We start from the raw sequence: 18417 nt of genomic DNA, 5'->3' as shown, positions 1-18417 counted from the left end.
GTGTGTGTGAGAGAGAGAGAGAGAGAGAGAGAGTATGTATTTGTGTGTGTGTGTGAGAGAGAGAGAGAGAGTATGTATTTGTGTGTGTGTGTGTGAGAGAGAGAGAGAGTATGTATTTGTGTGTGTGAGAGTGTGAGAGAGAGAGAGTATGTATTTGTGTGTGTGAGAGAGAGAGAGAGAGAGAGAGAGAGAGTATGTATTTGTGTGTGTGAGAGAGAGAGAGAGAGAGAGTATGTATTTGTGTGTGTGTGTGTGAGAGAGAGAGTATGTATTTGTGTGTGTGTGCGAGAGAGAGAGAGAGAGAGAGTATGTATTTGTGTGTGTGTGTGTGTGAGAGAGAGAGAGAGAGAGAGAGAGAGAGTATGTATTTGTGTGTGTGTGAGAGAGAGAGAGAGTATGTATTTGTGTGTGTGTGTGTGTGTGAGAGAGAGAGAGAGAGAGAGAGAGAGAGAGAGAGAGAGTATGTATTTGTGTGTGTGTGAGAGAGAGAGAGAGTATGTATTTGTGTGTGTGTGTGTGTGTGAGAGAGAGAGAGAGAGTATGTATTTGTGTGTGTGTGTGTGTGTGTGTGAGTGAGTGAGTGAGTGAGTGAGTGAGTGAGTGAGTGAGTGAGAAAGTATAATGTATGCAGTGGAGGATTTAGGCATAGGTGACATGGGCAGCCGCCCTGGGCGGCATCTTGCCGGGGACAGCATGGGGCACCCACACAAAATAAAAATAATAATAATATTCTGAATGGTGACATGATCGGTTTTCCATCGCTCATTTGCTCATTACATCAATGATATCATGTCACCGTGTGGGACTGTGGGTAAATGAACCTTGTCGGAGTGGGCACCCTGATTCTAGTTTGTGAGCTAGGTAGGCCTCCCACTCAAAAGTATGAGATGGGGAGGGGGGCGGGGGTAGGTTGACCTCAGGTCTCCCCACTGGAAGCCAGAGGGAGGGGGAGTGGGGAATCTATCAAATAGCGCACCTCTAACTTAGTACAGTACTAATGCAATTAGTAATGCAATTAGTTGTGCAATTTAGTTGAGTATGTTTCTTGTTTGAAGTTCAATAGTGTAATAATCAGGTTCTCTTTTTTATACGTGTGTTATTCTATTTGTGTATTTGTGGGATATATGATTTGTGCAATTGAGTTTTATTTGTGTGTTTTTATTAGCAATAGGCTAATAATTCAATTATCTTTTTAATTGTATTTATATACCACAATTTGTTTATATTTGTCTTTGTTACTTCTTTTTGATATTTATGAGTCTTATTTTAGTATTTATATATGTTGTAATTATTGATTTAGTGCTGAATGATGCTTTTTTTGGTGGGGGGGGGGGGGGTGTCTGTATCAGCCTTGAAGCTCTGTGATGTCCCAGACGAAGGTGAGAGACAGGTCCTTCATCCTCTCCTGATAGATCTGGTCAAAGCGTTCACTCTGAGCCACCGTCAACGAGTTCTTCCAGTCTCCTATGGTACCTGAGAGAGAGAGATTGTTTTATTCATTCTTTTTATGTAACCTTTTATTTAACTAGGCAAGTCAGTTAAGGACAAATTCTTATTTACAATGACGACCTAGGAACAGTTGGTTAACTGCCTTGTTCAGGGGCAGAACGACAGATTTGTACCTTGTCAGCTCGGGGATTCGATCTAGCAACCTTTCGGTTACTGGCCCAAAGCACTAACCTCTAGGCTACCTGCCAATAAAGCTATGAAATAGATAAAGCTATGCTTGATGTATTTCAGATACATTGACACTGGAAGGGGGGCTAGGGGGCTCACTTTCAGACGGGAAGTTCTGAAAACCTCCTTAAATACACCCCCTCTCTTTTCTGCCCCCACCCCTTCTGCCCCCAAAACCATCTAACCCCACTCACTACCAGTACAAACCTATACTCATTTTTTTCATGTATCTATTTCAACAATAAAGCCTCTGAACATTTCTTATTTTCCTCACCTTTGCGTAGGAACTTCCCCTTCTTCTTGTCATCGACGATCTCAGGCAAGAACTCATAGTTGGCCTTGTCATCTTTCTTCATGTTATTGAAGGTGACTTTCTCCACTATGCTGTCTATAGCTGCATCAGATAGGCTCTTCCCGACAAACTCAGCCAGACGCTCTACCACCGATCTCAGGTCCTGTTTTAGCAGGACACATGAAATAAAACCAATATGGCATGTAAAATTAAAGAAAATATAAACCATTTGTAGTGATGGTCCCATGTTTCACGAGCTGAAATTTTAAAAAATCCCAGAAATCTTTCATACGCACAAAAAGCTTATTTGTCTCAAATTTTGTGCACACATTTGTTTACATTCCTGTTAGAGAGCATTTATCTTTTGCCAAGATAATCCGTCCACCTGACAGGTGTGGCATTTTAAGAAGCTGATTAAACAGCATGATCATGATCATTACACAGGTAATACTGCATCTGTTGCGCGACTTGTTGCAGTAGTATCAGATGCACCATTGATGTAGGCTACTGCATCTTATAACGGGTCAGTGCAGTGCTGTAGGTATTCATGTGGCACATACAGCGTTAATCAGTGTAAATGTCATGTTACCTTGATCATCTCTTCATAGCTGAGGAACAGGATGTTGTATTTGTCCTGGTTGTTGTACCATCCTCTGACATGGTCGAACCAGCAGCCACCAAGCACTGAAGAGATGGGTTCACATAGGACAGCAGACAGTAAGTGCTAGTCAGTGTGTGTTAGTTGTTCATTAGCTTACGGTTTTGTACGATACTGTGTTACACTGATGAAGCCAATTTGGCCAAAGAAGTGCCATGTGATGGAGGGAGGGTGAACAGTGGCACTCACTCCATCCACAGAAGAACTTGTCCAGCATCTCGTCATAGTGTTCTGGACTGTCCAGATTCTTCATGAACTTAGAGAAGTGGAAGTAGGACACCAGGATGTCTTTAGGGTTCCTGGTCACATAGATTACCTATGGAGGAGATAGGGGAGATATAGTAGCTCTTTCCTGCAGTCGAATGACCAAAAGCGCCCTCTAGTGGCCTCATGGGTGGAATGTTATTCATATTTTTCCATAAGACGAAAATCCGGTGTTTTTACGTCACATCGTTTTGTTATATTTCAGTCTTCTGTGATGTATATCAAGTGTAATATTGGGATGCAAACTCAAAATTGAATCCATTTCAACTCTATATCTGAGATGGTACAGGTGTCCTCTTTTTGTAAGCCCATAACCATGTATGTGAGGTGTATACTTTTGTTTCAAAGTAGATTTGTTTGACTACCAAGAAACACTGTGTGACCCTGATTTAGCCCACTGCAGTAAAAGGTTAACAGTGTGTATTGAGGAGAAAGGGGTGATATAGGGTTAACAGTGTGTATGGAGGAGACAGGGGGGATATAGGGTTAACAGTATGTAGTGTGTATGGAGGAGACAGAGTAATATAGGGTTAACAGTGTGTAGTGTGTATGGAGAGATGGTGATATATGGTTAACAATGTGTAGTGTGTATGGAGGAGACAGGGGTGATATAGGGTTAACAGTGTGTATGGAGGGGACAGGGGTGATATAGGGTTAACAGTGTGTAGTGTGTATGGAGGAGATAGAGGTGATATAGGGTTAACAGTGTGACGTGTGTATGGAGGAGATAGGGGTGATATAGGGTTAACAGTGTGTAGTGTGTATGGAGGAGATAGAGGTGATATAGGGTTAACAGTGTGTATGGAGGAGAAGGGTGATATAGGGTTAACAGTGTGAAGTGTGTATGGAGGAGATAGAGGTGATATAGGTTTAACAGTGTGTAGTGTGTATGGAGGAGATAGAGGTGATATAGGGTTAACAGTGTGTATGGAGGAGATAGAGGTGATATAGGGTTAACAGTGTGTAGTGTGTATGGAGGAGATAGGGGTGATATAGGGTTAACAGTGTGTAGTGTGTATGGAGGAGATAGAGGTGATATAGGGTTAACAGTGTGTATGGAGGGGACAGGGGTGATATAGGGTTAACAGTGTGTAGTGTGTATGGAGGAGATAGGGGTGATATAGGGTTAACAGTGTGTAGTGTGTATGGAGGAGATAGAGGTGATATAGGGTTAACAGTGTGTATGGAGGGGACAGGGGTGATATAGGGTTAACAGTGTGTAGTGTGTATGGAGGAGATAGGGGTGATATAGGGTTAACAGTGTGTAGTGTGTATGGAGGAGGTAGGGGTGATATAGGGTTAACAGTGTGTAGTGTGTATGGAGGAGATAGGGGTGATATAGGGTTAACAGTGTGTAGTGTGTATGGAGGAGATAGGGGTGATATAGGGTTAACAGTGTGTAGTGTGTATGGAGGAGATAGAGGTGATATAGGGTTAACAGTGTGTAGTGTGTATGGAGGAGATATAGGTGATATAGGGTTAACAGTGTGTAGTGTGTATGGAGGAGATAGAGGTGATATAGGGTTAACAGTGTGTATGGAGGAGAAGGGTGATATAGGGTTAACAGTGTGAAGTGTGTATGGAGGAGATAGGGGTGATATAGGGTTAACAGTGTAGTGTGTTAAGAGAGTGGGTGCGTACGTCCCTGCAGGTCTTTGTACATTGTAAGTTTATGTATTTCTCTAGCTTTCCCCTCACTGCTGTGCCTGTCTGACTGAAGGCATAGTACTGTATGTGTAACCATCTAACCCCACTCACTACCATCTAACCCCACTCACTACCACCTAACCCCACTCACTACCATCTAACCCCACTCACTACCACCTAACCCCACTCATGACCACTCACTACCATCTAACCCTACTCACTACCATCTAACCCCACTCACTACCATCTAACCCCACTCACTACCATCTAACCCCACTACCTCTTTAAGGAATACCTAGGATAGGATAAAGTAATCCTTATCACCCCCCCCCCCCCTCCCCCCTTAAAAGACCTAGATGCACTATTGTAAAGTGGCTGTTTCACTGGATGTCATAAGGTGAAAGCACCAATTTGTAAGTCGCTCTGGATAAGAGCGTCTGCTAAATGACTTAAATGTAAATGTAAATGTACTACCATCTAACCTCACTCACTACCACTCACTACCATCTAACCCCACTCACTACCATCTAACCCCACTCACTACCACCTAACCCTACTCCCTACCACTCACTACCATCCAACCCCACTCACTACCATCTATCCCCACTCACTACCATCTAACCCCACTCACTACCATCTAACCCCACTACCTCTTTAAGGAATACCTAGGATAGGATAAAGTAATCCTTATCACCCCCCCCCCCCTCCCCCCTTAAAAGACCTAGATGCACTATTGTAAAGTGGCTGTTTCACTGGATGTCATAAGGTGAAAGCACCAATTTGTAAGTCGCTCTGGATAAGAGCGTCTGCTAAATGACTTAAATGTAAATGTAAATGTACTACCATCTAACCTCACTCACTACCACTCACTACCATCTAACCCCACTCACTACCACCTAACCCTACTCCCTACCACTCACTACCATCCAACCCCACTCACTACCATCTAACCCCACTCACTACCATCTAACCCCACTCACTACCATCTAACCCCACTCACTACCACATAACCCCACGCACTACCACCTAACCCCACTCACTACCACCTAACCCCACTCACTACCACCTAACCCCACTCACTACCACTCACTACCATCTAACCCCACTCACTACCATCTAACCCCACTCACTACCATCTAACCCCACTCACTACCATTTAATCCCCACTCACTACCATCTAACCCCACTCACTACCATTTAATCCCCACTCACTGAAGGCATAATGCTGCATGTATAACCATCTAACCCCACTCACTACCATCTAACCCCACTCACTATCATTTAAACCCCACTCACTTCCATTTAATCCCCACTCACTGAAGGCATAATGCTGTATGTATAACCATCTAACCCCACTCACTACCATTTAAACCCCACTCACTACCATCTAAACCCACTCACTGAAGGCATAATGCTGTATGTATAACCATCTAACCCCACTCACTACCATTTAAACCCCACTCACTACCATCTAACCCCACTCACTACCATCTAACCCCACTCACTGAAGGCATAATGCTGCATGTATAACCATCTAACCCCACTCACTACCATCTGACCCCACTCACTACCATCTAACCCCACTAACTACCATCTAACCCCACTCACGACCATCTGACCCCACTCACTACCATCTAACCCCACTCACTACCATTTAAACCCCCCTCACTACCATCTAACCCCACTCACTACCATCTAAACCCACTCACTGAAGGCATAATGCTGCATGTATAACCATCTAACCCCACTCACTTTAGCCCTCATCTTCTGCAGGCCCTTGGGCATAAGTTCCTGGTGTAGATGGGAGCAGAAGAGGCGTGGAGAGGGTCTCTCGGTGTAGGTCTTCCCCTTCTCCAGGATCTCCAGCCAGGGCATCCTCACAAAGGTGGTCTGGTTAGCCTCCTCTGGGAAATCATCCTCAAACAACAGGGTGATGATACGCTGGGTCCATACTGTACCTGGGAGAGGAGAGAGAGGGAGAGAGAGAGAGAGCAAGAGAGTGAGAGAAAAGTGGCAGTGAAGGTGACTGTAGTTTGTCCTCCAAAAAATGGAGAGAGGGAGAAAGCCTAACCCCACCTTACAGGTTCTGTCAATAAGGCTGCTTGTTCAGTACTACACTGACCTTACATACTGTTACCTGAGCACAGGTAACTTGTAGATAGGTTATATATTTTAGCCATGTACAGTATATTATAGTTAACTAGATGATGCATTTCCCCAGACCACCGAACAATAGTTCACCTGACTCTCAACCAATGCCTGTGTTATTTGCTGAAGAGAGAGAGAGAGAGAGAGAGAGAGAGAGAGAGAGAGAGAGAGGGAGAGAGAGAGAGAGAGAGAGAGAGAGAGAGAGATACTGTAAATGTCCATTTTGGTACAGTTTGTTGTCAAAGCAAGGCAAACTTTAACCAATATGCTTGAGATGAAATAGCCTACCACAAATAGTTATAATAGTTCTACTACTTCCGGGTTGGAGCGAGCGGTCGCATCCGCGCTTCGGTCTGCTTCGGTCTGCAGGTTGTATAACTTTTCATTACATTTCATTACATTTCATTATAGTACAACGGTTTGATTTGTCTAATCTTAGCAATTTCTTCTTAGCTAGCTACATAGCCGTCTTTGTATCAAAGATAATTGCGTAATTATCGTATTTCGTCGTCCTCCTATCTGCCCAGCAGCTAGCCAGCTAGCAAACGTTCACCGTCTACCGTAGCACTGTAGTAACTATCACACTCAACTGAACGACTTGATTAGTGTAGTGTTAGCTAGCTACATAGTTGTCTTTGCTGTCTTCGTATCCAAGATAATTGTGTAGTTTAGAGTGTGTAGTCTTAGAGTGATTATCTTAATTTACCGAGGTTAGCTAGCCAGCTATTTGTCGTCCTTAACGTAGGAGTCACTCCTAGCTAGCCAACAGCTAGCCAACGTCTACTGAATAGAACTTTCGCATTCCGGTCGCATTCCGCTTCGCTCCACAGGTAGTATCACATTTTCATTTCATTTCATTACAGTCCCAACGGTGTGATTTGTTTGATCGTAGCTAGCTACATAGCTAGCTACATAGCCGTCTTTGTTTCAAAGATAATTGTGTAGTCTAGAGCGATTTTCTAGGTTAGCTAGCCAGCTATTGTCGTTCTTTTAACGCAACGTAACGTAATCAACACTGCTAGCTAGCCAGCTAGCCCCCGAATAGCAGCATTGTAGAAACTTTACACTCAACGGAACGACTTGATTAGTGTAGTGTCAACAACGCAGCCACTGCCAGCTAGCCTACAAAGTCAACAACGCAGCCACTGCCAGCTAGCCTACTTCAGCAGTACTGTATCATTTTAATCATTTTAGTTAATTAGATTCTTGCTACGTAACTTAAGCTTAAGCTTAACTTTCTGAACATTCGAGACGTGTAGTCCACTTGTCATTCCAATCTCCTTTGCATTAGCGTAGCCTCTTCTCTAGCCTGTCAACTATGTGTCTGTCTATCCCTGTTCTCTCCTCTCTGCACAGACCATACAAACGCTCCACACCGCGTGGCCGCGGCCATCCTAATCTGGTGGTCCCAGCGCGCACGACCCACGTGGAGTTCCAGGTCTCCGGTAGCCTCTGGAACTGCCCGTCTGCGGCCAACAAGGCAGAGTTCATCTCAGCCTATGCCTCCCTCCAGTCCCTCGACTTCTTGGCACTGACGGAAACATGGATCACCACAGACAACACCGCTACTCCTATTGCTCTCTCTTCGTCCGCCCACGTGTTCTCGCACACCCCGAGAGCTTCTGGTCAGCGGGGTGGTGGCACCGGGATCCTCATCTCTCCCAAGTGGTCATTCTCTCTTTCTCCCCTTACCCATCTGTTTATCGCCTCCTTTGAATTCCATGCTGTCACAGTTACCAGCCCTTTCAAGCTTAACATCCTTATCATTTATCGCCCTCCAGGTTCCCTCGGAGAGTTCATCAATGAGCTTGATGCCTTGATAAGCTCCTTTCCTGAGGACGGCTCACCTCTCACAGTTCTGGGCGACTTTAACCTCCCCACGTCTACCTTTGACTCATTCCTCTCTGCCTCCTTCTTTCCACTCCTCTCCTCTTTTGACCTCACCCTCTCACCTTCCCCCCCTACTCACAAGGCAGGCAATACGCTCGACCTCATCTTTACTAGATGCTGTTCTTCCACTAACCTCATTGCAACTCCCCTCCAAGTCTCCGACCACTACCTTGTATCCTTTTCCCTCTCGCTCTCATCCAACACTTCCCACACTGCCCCTACTCGGATGGTATCGCGCCGTCCCAACCTTCGCTCTCTCCCCCGCTACTCTCTCCTCTTCCATCCTATCATCTCTTCCCTCTGCTCAAACCTTCTCCAACCTATCTCCTGATTCTGCCTCCTCAACCCTCCTCTCCTCCCTTTCTGCATCCTTTGACTCTCTATGTCCCCTATCCTCCAGGCCGGCTCGGTCCTCCCCTCCCGCTCCGTGGCTCGACGACTCATTGCGAGCTCACAGAACAGGGCTCCGGGCAGCCGAGCGGAAATGGAGGAAAACTCGCCTCCCTGCGGACCTGGCATCCTTTCACTCCCTCCTCTCTACATTTTCCTCCTCTGTCTCTGCTGCTAAAGCCACTTTCTACCACTCTAAATTCCAAGCATCTGCCTCTAACCCTAGGAAGCTCTTTGCCACCTTCTCCTCCCTCCTGAATCCTCCTCCCCCTCCCCCCCCTCCTCCCTCTCTGCAGATGACTTCGTCAACCATTTTGAAAAGAAGGTCGACGACATCCGATCCTCGTTTGCTAAGTCAAACGACACCGCTGGTTCTGCTCACACTGCCCTACCCTGTGCTCTGACCTCTTTCTCCCCTCTCTCTCCAGATGACATCTCGCGTCTTGTGACGGCCGGCCGCCCAACAACCTGCCCGCTTGACCCTATCCCCTCCTCTCTTCTCCAGACCATTTCCGGTGACCTTCTCCCTTACCTCACCTCGCTCATCAACTCATCCCTGACCGCTGGCTACGTCCCTCCCGTCTTCAAGAGAGCGAGAGTTGCACCCCTTCTGAAAAACCTACACTCGATCCCTCCGATGTCAACAACTACAGACCAGTATCCCTTCTTTCTTTTCTCTCCAAAACTCTTGAACGTGCCGTCCTTGGCCAGCTCTCCCGCTATCTCTCTCAGAATGACCTTCTTGATCCAAATCAGTCAGGTTTCAAGACTAGTCATTCAACTGAGACTGCTCTTCTCTGTATCACGGAGGCACTCCGCACTGCTAAAGCTAACTCTCTCTCCTCTGCTCTCATCCTTCTAGACCTATCGGCTGCCTTCGATACTGTGAACCATCAGATCCTCCTCTCCACCCTCTCCGAGTTGGGCATCTCCGGCGCGGCCCATGCTTGGATTGCGTCCTACCTGACAGGTCGCTCCTACCAGGTGGCGTGGCGAGAATCTGTCTCCTCACCACGCGCTCTCACCACTGGTGTCCCCCAGGGCTCTGTTCTAGGCCCTCTCCTATTCTCGCTATACACCAAGTCACTTGGCTCTGTCATAACCTCACATGGTCTCTCCTATCATTGCTATGCAGACGACACACAATTAATCTTCTCCTTTCCCCCCTCTGATGACCAGGTGGCGAATCGCATCTCTGCATGTCTGGCAGACATATCAGTGTGGATGACGGATCACCACCTCAAGCTGAACCTCAGCAAGACGGAGCTGCTCTTCCTCCCGGGAAGGACTGCCCGTTCCATGATCTCGCCATCACGGTTGACAACTCCATCGTGTCCTCCTCCCAGAGCGCTAAGAACCTTGGCGTGATCCTGGACAACACCCTGTCGTTCTCAACTAACATCAAGGCGGTGGCCCGTTCCTGTAGGTTCATGCTCTACAACATCCGCAGAGTACGACCCTGCCTCACACAGGAAGCGGCGCAGGTCCTAATCCAGGCACTTGTCATCTCCCGTCTGGATTACTGCAACTCGCTGTTGGCTGGGCTCCCTGCCTGTGCCATTAAACCCCTACAACTCATCCAGAACGCCGCAGCCCGTCTGGTGTTCAACCTTCCCAAGTTCTCTCACGTCACCCCGCTCCTCCGCTCTCTCCACTGGCTTCCAGTTGAAGCTCGCATCCGCTACAAGACCATGGTGCTTGCCTACGGAGCTGTGAGGGGAACGGCACTTCAGTACCTCCAGGCTCTGATCAGGCCCTACACCCAAACAAGGGCACTGCGTTCATCCACCTCTGGCCTGCTCGCCTCCCTACCACTGAGGAAGTACAGTTCCCGCTCAGCCCAGTCAAAACTGTTCGCTGCTCTGGCCCCCCAATGGTGGAACAAACTCCCTCACGACGCCAGGACAGCGGAGTCAATCACCACCTTCCGGAGACACCTGAAACACCACCTCTTTAAGGAATACCTAGGATAGGATAAAGTAATCCTTCTCACCCCCCTTAAAAGACTTAGATGCACTATTGTAAAGTGGCTGTTCCACTGGATGTCATAAGGTGAAAGCACCAATTTGTAAGTCGCTCTGGATAAGAGCGTCTGCTAAATGACTTAAATGTAATGTAAATGTAAATTATGATATTGTTTTGTTGTTGTATGTATTAAGGATCCCCATTAGCTGCTGTTTTGGCTGCAGCTACTCTTCCTGGGGTCCAACAAGATTAAGGCATTTACATCCCAATTTTAAAAATTTAAAAAACGACATAATTCAACAAACACATTATTACACCACTATTCTACCACTACATATCAACACTGCAACATTTATAATAACACAATATATCAACATCACAATGTACTTGTGTGTGGAGTGCGTGTTAGCTTGTGTGTGCATATGAGTGTGTGTGTCTCTTCACAGTCCGAGTTGTGCCATAAGGTGTAGTTCATGTATTCATGGCTCTATGTAGTACTGTGCCTTTCCCAGAGTCTGTTGTAGACTTGGAGACTGTGAAGAGACCCCTGGTGGCATGTCTTGTGGGGAATGCATAGTTATCTGAGCTGTGTGTTAGCTGTTTGAACAGACCCCTGGTGGCATGTCTTGTGGGGAATGCATGGTTATCTGAGCTGTGTGTTCGCTGTTTGAAGAGACCCCTGGTGGCATGTCTTGTGGGGAATGCCCGACTCTACCTGGATTATGTTTGAGAGGCTTCCATTAAAGAACACCCTCTGTGTTCTGTTAGACAGGTAACTCTCGAACCACTATAAAGCAGGGGATGTAAAGCCATAACACATGTTTTTCAGCCGCCGACTATGATTGATACAGTCAAAAGCTGCACTGAAGTCAATCAACACAGCTTCCACAATCTTCTTATTGTCAATTTCTTTCAGCCAATCATCATTTGTGTAAGTGCCATACATCTTCCCTATGAGAATGCTGAAAGTCAGCTGTTAATGTGTTTACTGCGAACGTTGGCTTATTCATGCTTTAATTACAACCTACTCAATGTGTAATAGATGTTCAAGCACCAGTCCTGTTTATTATACCTCTGTAGCTACTGTCCGTGTGAAAGTAAGACTTTTCAATCGTTTACTTACCTGATTTGGGGAAAGTGACAAGGAAAACATCACTGTCCTTGATCTCAAAGTGTTCCAAGCTGTCGATATATTCCGTGGTTAATTCATGCGTGTCAGCCACGGGAAACACCTGGCCTTTATACGTAAACAACTGCTCACCGAGAAGCTTATACTCTTGTTGAGCCATTTAAAAAAAACGTTATCGGAAAACGGTTGATAAGGGGAAAACAGCTGAAACCAATTGTGGTCAATAGGAAAATGAGAGTGAGGGAAGGTGACCGAGGACGTTTTCTAAGAATTAGATTAGATTTTACAAGTGAAGTCACGTAAACCGTGTCAATTTTTAGTTTACGGGGTAATGTGAGTAGGCTTCTTCAGTTAACCTTTGTACAGTTGCATTGTCCTGTTGTAACTCTACGGTTGTGACAACTTCCGCCGAAGTCGGTCCCTCTTCTTGTTCGGGCGACGTTCGGCGGTCGACGTCACCGGCCTTCTAGCCATCGTGATCCACTTTTCATTTTCCATTTGTTTTGTATTTGTTTTACACACCTGGTTTCAATTCCCCAATTACATGTTCATTATTTAACCCTATGTTTTCCCCCATGGTTTTTGTGAGTGATTGTTTTATTGTAAGTTCGGTTCGATGTTTGTGGCCTTGGTATTACGTCATGTATTTGGACATTTTGAGTAAAGTTTCTTGTGTTACTCATCTCTGCTGTCCTGCGCCTGACTCCTCTGCACCAGCTACACCCAGATCCTTAAACAATCACGCACAAAAACCATGGGGAAAACAGAGGGTTAAATAATGAACATGTAATTGGGGAATAGAAACCGTGACAGTACCTCCCCTCGAAGCGCGGCTCCGGAGACGACCCGGAAGACGAGGCGCAGGGCGATCCGGTTGGAGACGGTGGAACTCCAGTAGCAACGAAGGGTCCAAAACGTCCTCCACCGGCACCCAGCATCTCCCGGACCGTACCCCTCCCACTCCACGAGGTACTGAAGGCCCCTCGCCCGACGCCTCGAGTCCAGTATGGATCGTACAGCATACGCCAGGGCCCCCTCGATGTCCAGAGGGGGCGGAGGAACCTCCCGAACCTCAGACTCCTGGAGTGGACCAGCCACCACCGGCCTGAGGAGAGACACATGGAACGAGGGGTTAATATGGTAATCGGGGGGAAGCTGTAACCTGTAACTCACCTCGTTCAGTCTCCTCGGGACTTTAAATGGTCCCTAAAACCGCGGGCCCAGCTTCCAACAGGGCAGGCGGAAGGGCAGGTCGAGAGCCAGACCCTGTCCCCCGGTGCGAACACTGGGGCCTTACTGCGGTGGCGCTCGGCACTCGCCTTCTGACACCTCACGGCCTGTTGCAGGTGCACATGAGCGGCGTCCCAGGTCTGCCCTTTTATGGAAGGGGGTTGAATGAAAAAATAAATAGCGATCTGTTTGCCCAAATAGGGGAGTTATTTTGTAGCTGTTGCTGGTTGAGCAATAGACTACATGTATTATGTCATTGTGGCTATGAACTTCCAGTGGACATGGGAATTCTAAACCTCAAACAGAGTTGGCCAAGCACTGTCAATTATTCAAGTCCTTCCACATCTCTCCTCTTTCAATTCACTTATCATCAGGATGGGAGGACAAAGGTATAACTGTAGATCCATCCATTCATGGGGTTTTAGTCACTGTGGAGTGTTTTTCTAACCAGAGGGTTGATTGGTGATTGGCATGTTATTGGTTATTGATCTAAGAACCATGTCATCAAGTGGACGTGTCAAAGACACCCCAGGGGATAGGCTGTCAACTAGCAGGATCGGTCGATTCGATTGGTTTAGAAACAGACATGCTCACACTAGATACACGTGTGCCTTGTATGTGTGTGTGTCTCATTTATAGTAGAATGAATGACTGTATTGAGCCCAAGTGTATCTTGATTCCCGAGAGTGTCTCTCTCTCTCTCTCTCTCTCTCTCTCTCTCTCTCTCTCTCTCTCTCTCAAACACACACTTTCTCTTTCTTGCTGACTCTCTTTTTTTTCTAAATTATTGTACTATACTGCCATCTTCTGTAAGATCTCAGAAAGACACTGAATTACACAAGAACGAGTCAATTACCATTCAGCAATTTAACTTGGATTGTAATTAAATTGACGTGAACCAAGTGCTGTCGATTCAGATTACTGTAAGAGAAGAGACTTGTCAGTCACTTATTACTGTGTGTGTGTGTGTGAACCTATTTTACCCCCAGCTGTCAAGGAGCAGCTACTTTGAACTGAAAATCCACTAGACTCTAACCCAGTCATATAGGTCACCTGTTCAGGTATCCAGTCATATAGGTCACCTGTTCAGGTACCCAGTCATATAGGTCACCTGTTCAGGTACCCAGTCATATAGGTCACCTGTTCAGGTATCCAGTCATATAGGTCACCTGTTCAGGTACCCAGTCATATAGGTCACCTGTTCAGGTACCCAGTCATATAGGTCACCTGTTCAGGTATCCAGTCATATAGGTCACCTGTTCAGGTATCCAGTCATATAGGTCACCTGTTCAGGTACCCAGTCATATAGGTCACCTGTTCAGGTACCCAGTCATATAGGTCACCTGTTCAGGTACCCAGTCATATAGGTCACCTGCTCAGGTACCCAGTCATATAGGTCACCTCTTCAGGTATCCAGTCATATAGGTCACCTGTTCAGGTACCCAGTCATATAGGTCACCTGTTCAGGTACCCAGTCATATAGGTCACCTGTTCAGGTATCCAGTCATATAGGTCACCTGTTCAGGTATCCAGTCATATAGGTCACCTGTTCAGGTACCCAGTCATATAGGTCACCTGTTCAGGTACCCAGTCATATAGGTCACCTGTTCAGGTACCCAGTCATATAGGTCACCTGTTCAGGTACCCAGTCATATAGGTCACCTGTTCATGTATCCAGTCATATAGGTCACCTGTTCAGGTACCCAGTCATATAGGTCACCTGTTCAGGTATCCAGTCATATAGGTTACCTGTTCAGGTACCCAGTCATATAGGTCACCTGTTCAGGTACCCAGTCATATAGGTCACCTGTTCAGGTACCCAGTCATATAGGTCACCTGTTCAGGTACCCAGTCATATAGGTCACCTGTTCAGGTATCCAGTCATATAGGTCACCTGTTCAGGTACCCAGTCATATAGGTCACCTGTTCAGGTACCCAGTCATATAGGTCACCTGTTCAGGTATCCAGTCATATAGGTCACCTGTTCAGGTATCCAGTCATATAGGTCACCTGTTCAGGTACCCAGTCATATAGGTCACCTGTTCAGGTACCCAGTCATATAGGTCACCTGTTCAGGTACCCAGTCATATAGGTCACCTGTTCAGGTACCCAGTCATATAGGTCACCTGTTCAGGTATCCAGTCACATATGTCACCTGTTCAGTCATGTGGTCTTACCTTAATGTAATGTGATACACACACCTACATACACACGTAACGTTGGAAGATCATGTGATGGATAAGATAGTAAGTGTGTGTGTGTGTGTGTGTGTGTGTGTGTGTGTGTGTGTGTGTGTGTGTGTGTGTGTGTGTGTGTGTGTGTGTGTGTGTGTGTGTGCGTGCGTGCGTGCGTGCGTGCGTGCGCGTGTGTTCAGATGGAGGGTTGGAGGTGAAGAGGTGGATTGTCAGGTACTTAAGATTTGACCTGACCCCCCCCATCGCTTAGCTCTCTCTTTCCCACAGAAGGACACTCTATCTACCCTCCTTCTGGAGGTAAGAGGACCCCCCTGCTGAGTGGTTCCCTCCATGCTACAGGGAATTAGCGCTCGACTTCAGCCCAGCCTCATTGCTCTGTATTCAGGGTCAGATGACCATGTCTCCCTTGAGTGATGGAGGTATTTGATGACACCTGTCACGTTCTGACCTTAGTTCCTTTGATTTGTCTTTGTTTTAGTATGTACCATGCTGCGCATTGGTCCTTCGATCCTTACTACTCCTCCTCGTCGGAGGAGGAGGAAGACAGCCGTTACAACACCTACTAGCCCCAAAAGTGCACTGCATGTAAACAAGAAATGAAGCTTTTTGTTATTTGAATGATTGTGTAAAAGTCACATCAGTTCATTTGTGCAGGTCTTTGACTTGCCTGGCTTAACCTAAATGGCTATATAGGACCGGAGCCCACCCATAGCTTAGTCTTATACATTTACATATTACTGTAAATTGGCTTCATGGGTATCAGACCATTTGTCATGTATGGGATGTGAATGTGACTCTGTAGCCTGCAGTGCTGTAGGTGCATTGTCTAATTCATATAAATGACATATTTGCCACATTTGAAAGTGTATAAATAGTTATTTATTCATTTCTATAGTAAAGGACTTGGAGGACAAACCTCTTTTATGTATCTCCAATAAAAAGCCACACTTGAACACAGTCTAATCCCCTGTCTGGTTTGCGTCCCAAATGGCACCCTATTCTCTATTTAGTGCACTACTTTTTTTACCAGGGGGCCTATAGGTAACAGGGTGCCATTTGGGATGCATTCTTGGTCCTCTGTATAGATTGGGGCCGAGATACAAAGCCCTGCTAAAAGGCTCCCTTGACTCTCTGGGTCTTTGTTCAAAGTGGAGAGCAATGTACTTGCTGTTTTAAAAGGGCCTTTTCAGCTAGGCCGTAAACCGATCCTGGGCCTTGCCTAGCTGGGATGTGCCCAGGACGTCTAGGGTTTACCTGGGGGACTGAGCGGGTGGATGTGGGATTGGGTGGAGGGGATGGAGGAGAAAGAAAGAAAGAGACCGGGGGATGTGGGAATGGGGGGAGGGAGGGAGGGAGGTGGAGGAGAAAGAGAGAGAGAGAGAGAGAGAGAGAGAGAGAGAGAGAGAGAGAGAGAGAGAAAGGAAGGCAGCTGGTCAGTAGGAGTGAAGCGAGGGATGGAGGGATGGATGGTAAGAAGAGAAGGCTGAGAAAGGAAAAACAAACAAAGGTGCGAATGAAGGTTGTCTTTTTGTCCCCTCTCGTTGATTCTCTGGTGAATTAATTGTATCAGCCTCTTCCTCTTTATCGACTTCTCTTTCTCTCTGTTATCAAACGCTGTCCCTGAAAGGGGAAGATAGCCTATATACTGTATGCAAAGACAAGAACGAGCCTAAAGTAATGTGATGCTTACTGGGATACAGACAGTGTTGTGTGAATACTCTACAAGCAGAAATATTGCATACAAGACTGTAAAACTGAATATTAGCCTAAAGCGGAATCTGATTTGGAGCCAAAGGTCCAGAGTTTTGCCTGGGGCAAGTCACAACTCTTCTGAGAACCCCTGCTTCCCTCCCACCGCAATTAGGACGAGTTTGATCTGTGACAGGCCTTTTCTGATTGACTGTGGCCTCTGCAGCGATTAGGCCCTACTGCACACCATAATTACTGCTCTAATTGGCAACGCTTGGGGAACATGATGTGGGCAATGGGCATGATGATTGATAATTCATCAAATCCATCTCCGGTGTGACGACATTCATTAACCTCTACTAGCCTATGTGCTTCTCTCTCTCTCTGCATAAATGAACCCCTGTAGCCTCTGCCAAGGCATCAGTCTGGACTATTCATTTAGTCATACTTCAGATCAAGCCCCTGCACGCTATGCAGTTGTCTTGCAGCTTCCTTCCCCCACATCTACAGATGAAGGCTCCATCACAAATAGATTCCTTTCTCCTACACAGTGCACTACATTTGCCCAGAGCCCTATGACCCTGGCCAAAAATAACGCACTAGGGAATAGGGTGCCATTTGGGAGGCGTCGGGGGAATTATTTGGGCATTGCCAATAACAGTTAAGCTCCTAGTCATGTCAGAAATGGACAGAACCTGTTGAGGATTAACCCATAAACAGTCTGGGCTTTTGTGCCACATGCAAGAACTCATCTCTGGTATGAGATTCTCTCCCTGGAGAGAAAGAGAGTGAGCGAGAAAGGGAGAGAGAGGGAAGATTAGATGGGTTTTTACAATGAATGTTCTCATTCAGAAAATAGCCCACCCTATTGCTTGTCTGGCCGGTAGTTTCAAAAGCTGTCAGGAATTGTCTTTTCTATTTTACAATGTAGTTTTGGGGGGGATTCTTTAAAATGGTGAGTCATAGCCTATGGATGGAGGCTCTGGCAGATGTGCACTGACTAGTGGAAGTGTCACTAAAACGTTATTATTCATCAAACGTTATGTTACTTTCTGTTACAAATACAATGTTAAAATTGGTATGTGGATTAAAACAATAAAAACTTTACTAAATCCCAACGGGATTTAATGTGTCCTCTCTACTGTTCATTTGCCATTCAAATTACGCACAGTGCCTTTACCGAAGGGAAGAGGCGGAGTGATTGCCGTGGTGAGTGAACGAATGACACATATCTTCTCCCTTC

General features: G+C 46.3%; 1 protein-coding gene across 2 annotated transcripts in view; it reads right to left on the bottom strand.

The window, feature by feature from the left end:
* The window catches only part of LOC115127181 (amine sulfotransferase-like), a 13484-nt gene extending 376 nt beyond the window's left edge, over positions 1-13108 (bottom strand). Inside the window, exons 1-6 of one of the 2 annotated variants that reach the window (XM_065001323.1) lie at positions 12877-13108; positions 6291-6496; positions 2817-2943; positions 2559-2653; positions 1952-2132; positions 1-1473 (exon numbers count right to left, since the gene is read on the bottom strand). The exon at positions 1-1473 is cut by the window's left edge and continues 376 nt beyond it. In XM_065001323.1, the coding sequence (XP_064857395.1) occupies positions 1346-1473; positions 1952-2132; positions 2559-2653; positions 2817-2943; positions 6291-6413 (654 nt within the window). In that variant the 5' untranslated portion in view covers positions 6414-6496; positions 12877-13108 and the 3' untranslated portion in view covers positions 1-1345. Of the gene's footprint in view, positions 1474-1951; positions 2133-2558; positions 2654-2816; positions 2944-6290; positions 6497-12054; positions 12366-12876 lie in introns of those variants that run through there. The other variant, XM_065001322.1, reaches the window with a different exon arrangement.
* Positions 13109-18417: the final 5309 nt, after the last annotated feature.

Source organism: Oncorhynchus nerka, linkage group LG15 (assembly GCF_034236695.1).
Source record: "Oncorhynchus nerka isolate Pitt River linkage group LG15, Oner_Uvic_2.0, whole genome shotgun sequence".
NCBI lineage: Eukaryota > Metazoa > Chordata > Actinopteri > Salmoniformes > Salmonidae > Oncorhynchus > Oncorhynchus nerka.
The sequence above is the reverse complement of the archived record's forward strand: the minus strand, read 5'-3'. Positions and strand labels throughout refer to the sequence as shown.